Consider the following 6,109-nt stretch of genomic DNA (forward strand, 5'->3'; position numbering starts at 1 on the left):
AAGGCCCCCCTCTCTGGGCTTCAGGACAAGAGACCTCAAATCTCCCAGGTCCCCTCTCCTGGGGTGAATGAGCCCTAGCAGGGTTCAGAGGTTGGGTCCAAGGGCAAGGAATGGGGTAAGAGGTGGGAGAGGCCGAAATGGCCTGGGGATGGCTCTGGCCACAAGTGCCGGGGGCAGCAGGGCTTGGGGTGGGCTCCAGGCCCCCCGGCAGCTGTGGCTGGGCAGGACCTGCTGGGGGTGGCAGCAAGGCTCCTCAGCTACCCCAGAAAACAGGGATTTTCACACCTAGGTGAGCCAGCACCTAGCTGGGCCTCCGGTGAGTCCCGCCCCCATCAGGCTATAATGGGCACAGTGGGGAGTGGTGACAGCAGATGTCAAGGGTGGAGTGCTCCAGAGGCTTGGCCTGGGTCCCCACCAGGTAGGGGGCTCCAGCTATGGCCCTTGACTCTTCCTCCTGCGAATCAGAGGGGAGGGGGCCGTGAATATCCTGCATGGCCCTGAGCCCTGCCACCTGTCCTTTCCTGGAGGAGGATGTGTATAGAAGGTGCAGGGCTGTGGCCTCTCCTGGGTGCACGCCCACGCCTCACCCCCTGCATTCCTTTAGCAGCGCCCACTGGAAGCACCCTGCTCAGGCGATGCCTCTAGCTGGCTTACAGAACTCCATCTCTGCATCCCCCCAGTGTGCAGGGGGCCAAACCAGAGTGAGGGGGGACTGACTCCCCCCAGCCTCTGGCACTGGGTTCTTCCTTCCCCCGCAGGTGCTCATGTTGCTGATTGCCCTACCCTACCCCCAAAAGCCAGGCGGGTCTGCATGGTCCCAGCAAAGGAACCAGGTTCCCGGGAGTCCCTGAGAGGCCAGGCGCTAGGAGTGGCTGCTGGGAACCGAGGGTGCCTGGTTAGGGCGGCACTCGGGCTGCTCAGGCAGAGGCGGAGAAAGGGACAGACAGGGACGAAGTGCAGGAGGCAAAACTCTGGCTGGAAGGCAGGAGTGGAGGACACTCGAGGGGCGGGACCAACAGGTCGGTGAGCCGGCGAACCCAGGGGTGGGGGCCGGGGACCCTCCAGGTGGCCCTAGCGGCGCTCGTCCCGGCCGCCACCCCTCCCCCAGCTCTGATTGGCAGGCGGCCTGCGACCAGCCGCGAGCGCCACAGCGCCCCGGGCGCCCAGGCGAACGCGAACGGCCCCCCGCGGGAGTAGGAGGGGGCGCCCGGCTATATATAGCGGCTCGGTTGCTGCCGGCCCAGCGCGCAGGGAGGCGCGCACCGCTCCGCAGGGTCCCAGCCCGGGCCGTGCGTCCTGCCCTGCTGCCCGCCGCTCCATGCAGCCCGGGTAGTTGCCGGCGCCTGGGGGCCCCGTCCCTCGCCTCCCGCTCCTCCATCGGCCGCGCACTCCCTGCCCGGCTCCCGGCCGTGCGCTCCCGCGGGCCGCCACAGGCGCAGCTCGGCCCCGCGGCTTCCCGGGCGCACGGCCCGAGGGCGGGGATGGCGGGGCCCGGGGCGGCCGCGGCGGCGCTGCTCCCGGCGGTCCTGCTGGCGGTGCTGGCGCCCTGGGCCGGCCGAGGGGGCGCCGCCGCACCCGCCGCACCCAACGGCACGCTGGGGGCCGAGCTGGAGCGCCGCTGGGAGAGCCTGGTGGCGCGCTCGCTGGCGCGCCTGCCGGTGGCCGCGCAGCCCAAGGAGGCGGCCGTCCAGGGCGGCGCCGGCGACTACCTCCTGGGCATCAAGCGGCTGCGGCGGCTCTACTGCAACGTGGGCATCGGCTTCCACCTCCAGGTGCTCCCCGACGGCCGCATCGGCGGCGTGCACGCGGACACGGGCGACAGTGAGTGGGGCGGGCCGGCGCGAAGGGTCGGGGGCCCCGGGCAGCGGCCGCCCCTGCCGACCACGCACTCAGGGTCCCGGCTAGCACCTGCTGGCGGCCGTGGGAACCGGGACGGACTCGGGGTCGGGGCCCTCCGGCGCAGGGACACAACACTCTCGGCCCCGGGAGTCGCCGCGGGCACGGCCTTTGCGCACCCGGGCGAGCCGGCCCCGCCTCCCCGCCTTCGGAAGCCCGGGCTCTGGGTGCGGAATTCCAGCGCCCGCGCCCGTGGGCACGAGGCAAAGGGCGCAGCCAGCCGGCACCCGCGGGGGGTCCCGGGAAGCGCGTCCAGGCCGGGCCGGGCTCGCGGGCCCGCGGGGCCGCCCGACTCCTACCGACCGGGACTGGGCGCGGCCGCCGCGGGGCCCGGACGGGAGGCTAGCGACTCCGCGCCCGCGCACGCTGGGATCCGGGGCCCCGTTACATCCACCCCCACCCCAGAAACCGGGGCCCCGGTGGTTCGCAGGCCGAGGAGGGGATCCGGGACGGGTGGGGCGGGCCAGGGTCCCCTGCCCGGGAGTGACCCGCGCCCCGCCCCCAGGCCTGCTGGAGCTCTCACCGGTGGAGCGGGGCGTGGTGAGCATCTTCGGCGTGGCCAGCCGGTTCTTCGTGGCCATGAGCAGCAAGGGCAAGCTGTATGGCTCGGTGAGTACCTCCGGGGCCGGGAGAGCCCCAGGCTGGGGCAGCACGGGCAGGACCGCGACCCTTCCAGGACGGCCTATGCCTGGATCCTGAGACTGTGGTGGGTCACAGGATTGGCACCGCCTCCCCCCCAGTACACAAGTACCCCGAGGCCTCGCTGGTGACCCTGCGCCTGTCCAAACAAGGGGCAGAGAGCCAGGACAGGAACAATGAAGTTTCTACCATCCCTGAGCCACACCTTCTAGTCCGTAAAGAGGGCCGTTGGCAGCCCTGCCCTGTAGCCTCTCTCTGGTGGGTTCCGGCAGGACGACGGCAGTCTATAGGGTGGTCGCAGTGCAGATGAGATTCTCTGGCCGTCAGGTGCCAGGCAGGTGGCTGGAGCACCAGCTGCGGGGGGCTGGCCACCTAGGTCTTCTCACCCTGTGGGGGTCTTGGCACCCCAACTTCCCAGGAGAGACATCTCAGTCAGAGCAGGGCTGGGTCAGAAAGGAGCCCCTGACAGGTGGCCCTCAGGGTTCCTTGGCCAGGAGGTGGCCCCACCTGACCCTGTCCCTTCTCCCTCCCAGCCCTTCTTTACAGAGGAGTGCAAGTTCAAAGAGATCCTCCTCCCCAACAACTACAATGCCTACGAGTGCTACAGATACCCGGGCATGTTCATTGCCCTGAGCAAGAACGGCAAGACCAAGAAGGGGAGCCGAGTGTCCCCCACCATGAAGGTCACCCACTTTCTCCCCAGGCTGTGACTCCCGGCATCCTGCCTCAGTTTCCGGATGCTCAGGAGACTTTCTTCAGATGGACGATCTAATGCAAGAGTAGGTGTAAGATATTTAAATTAATTATTTAAATGTGTATATATCGCCACCAAATTATTTATGGTTCTGTGGGTGTGTTTTGTATTGTTCTGGGGGGAAAAAAAAGACAAAAAAAACCACAAACAAACCAAAAACAAAAACAAAAAACCCCAACCCTGAGTTTTCCGGTAAGACGGTGAAGACCTTTCCACTGGATTTATTTATCTTGTCAGAAAGTTGTCACAAGTGTGCTGCTACTCTGTGTTTAAAAACGGTGACGTCAGACTCGAGTCTCAACCCTGCTTTGCATGGTCCCCTGCACTGCAGTGGTGAGCATCCATCCCCGTGTCTGGAGAGGCCTTCCCGGGGCTCTGGAGACAGCTAAGGACCCTCCCAGCCCTGGCTCTGCTCCTAGCATCCTCCAGCGCCCCGCTCCTTTGTGCCCTGTTGCTATTCATCGGGACATATCGCCTTACTTCGGGTACAGAAAATGCACTGTGGGAGCGCATCGCTGCCCCTCTGTTTTTAGATCTGCCAAGACTGACCTTTGAACTTTTCTGTAGTCAATCTTCCTCCATCTCCCCGATGGGGGAGACTCTTAGACAACTTTATAAACTCCTGTTTTCCTTTTTTGGATCAGCCGCAGCCCGTGTTTCTCTGTGGCCACTGGGGCAGAGGCAAAAGCAAAGCAATTTTGTAAATCCGACAGAAAGGAACCGATATCCCGCTGGAAGGCTTGCAATGGACAGATGGGTGTATTTGCGACCACAACCAAAACCCTAGTGATAAAATACAATATGTGATAGCTGGTACTTCTGATAAGTAATAGAATATAGATTTTTTTTAATTTATTTTTATTTTTATTTTTTTTTAGATTTTTTTTTTTTTTTTTTTTTAATGTGCTTCCCTGTGCTTGGGGAAGATTTGGGCTAGAACTAGCTGTTCGTTTTAGGTGAAATGTCCTTGTCATTGTGCAAAAACACTGAATGCAGTGTTTGCATGGAGGAAGGTGCTGCTTCTCTCCATTGCATTCCCTCATGAAGTGGATTTAACATCTACCTCGAAAGCCCTTAACCCACTCATCTGGCGAAATCTGCAGAACGCTCAGACCGGGCGCAGGCGTTGGCCATCCCGAGTGGCTCTTTTTCCATATGTAGCCAAAGAGGATTGCAGATAGCCTCGGTGCATCCCATTGAAACCTTGTCACGTTTGAGCTATCTTTACCCCGTGATTTACTTTTAGTAAGGATAATCATGGTGAAAATATTTGCAGACAGCTGTTAGAGTGCGCTATATGGTCACCAAGTAACCTTATATTTTTCTTTATATATTTTACAAATGTAACCCCTGTCGCTGCAGCCAAGATGGAAGAGGCAGGGTCAGTGATGTTTAAAAAAAGTCCTGAGGTGATGGCAAACATTTAATTTTAATGAATGACTTTTTAGAGTTTATACAAAATGACCTTAGCTCGCTACCAGAAATGCTCCGAATGTTTTGTCAAGACTTTAATGCTCTCCTAGGATGTTTCTGAACTGCCTCCCAAATTAACTTTATGGGAGTCGACAGACAGCAAGACTGGAAAAGGCTGATTGGAGTTTGTGTCTTTCACATTCCTCTTTAAAACTCTTTGTTCGAATGCAAATCATCAACTTAAAATACTGTCCTTAAACGGAGGCTGAGAGGAGGAAGGAAGAAGCCGCTTGTGAAGCCCGACGGCCGGGCTGTGTACATCTTAACCTGCCGTCTGTGCCGTGAAATAAAAACGTTTTTCAATGTTAAACTGCGTCCCAGGCTCCAGGAGGCTTGAGCAGAGGGGATGCTCTCGGGTCTCCGCGCTGATCGTGGGGGGCGGGGCTGGAATGTGTGGACATTCGTATTTCAAGTACTCTCGCTTCGTAAGTCTTAGCTGCCTCGGACGATGGCAGGAAGTCTCGTCTCAGAGCCCAGTCAGCAATTAAGATGTCTTAAGTGCAGAACGTGGTCGCCCTTGGCCCCTTGCGCCGAGTCAGCGAGTCACGTGGGAAGCGTACAGAGATGTCGTTGGACCTCTTGAAATATTGCAAAGTGTTTCTGTTGTGATGGGATTTAAGGTTTCTGTACTTTCCGCGGTTCGCAGGATCTGTCTGTAGTTTTATACAGGTGCCGACCCCAGTTATGATGTATGTGCTGTGCACACTGACCTAACGCCGAATAAATGGAAACATTTACCATGTTTGAAAAGAACCCCATTGGACTTGATGTAAAGAACCGGGGAAGGTATTGAAAACGATTAAAACCTGCCTGGAAATGCAAAGCTATGGCTCCCTCCCGCCTCCCAGTGTCTATTTGAGGCCTCAAGCCTTGCCTGGCTGCGGATGGGGGTGGGGGAGACGAATTTTCGCCAGCTGTGTCCACACAAATGTGGCCTTGAAGACGGGAGCCTAGTGGGGTGTGAGCGTCAGAGTTTCGCGAGGGCTCTGAATCTTGCAGTTTATTCTCGTGATGGGGCCAATTCACACCATCCCCACCAAAATTCGGCGCACTCCCCCTTGGCCTGGCACGGTCCACAGCAATTTGCACTTTCCTGGGGGGTGTGGGGAGTGAGCCCCCAGAGCTGGTCATCAGAGGACTGACTCCAGCAGAGTTTTCCAACTCTTAAGTAGACACCACCCATGAGTCTTGAAATCCATATAATGACTGCAACTAGCCTTTTGTGAAAAGGAAACGGAATGCAGTCAGGTTGCCCAGAAATTTCCAGTGTATCAATCCCGGAAAGGGCATAGATTAGTTTGTGACCATATGTATATAACTAGTCTCTACTAGGATGTGATGGAGAAC

The 6,109-nt window shown here is 58.9% G+C and overlaps 1 protein-coding gene across 1 annotated transcript; it reads left to right on the forward strand.

Moving 5' to 3' along the window:
• Window positions 1-1,481: 1,481 nt before the first annotated feature.
• On the forward strand, window positions 1,482-3,245 carry FGF4 (fibroblast growth factor 4). Its single transcript, XM_006745270.2, has 3 exons — window positions 1,482-1,821; window positions 2,402-2,505; window positions 3,069-3,245. The coding sequence occupies exons 1-3, from the start codon at window positions 1,482-1,484 to the stop codon at window positions 3,243-3,245; spliced, it is 621 nt and encodes a 206-aa protein (XP_006745333.2).
• Window positions 3,246-6,109: the final 2,864 nt, after the last annotated feature.

The sequence above is a fragment of the Leptonychotes weddellii genome, chromosome 11, assembly GCF_054177405.1.
Source record: "Leptonychotes weddellii isolate Sample4059 chromosome 11, ASM5417740v2, whole genome shotgun sequence".
NCBI classification, from domain to species: Eukaryota; Metazoa; Chordata; class Mammalia; order Carnivora; family Phocidae; genus Leptonychotes; species Leptonychotes weddellii.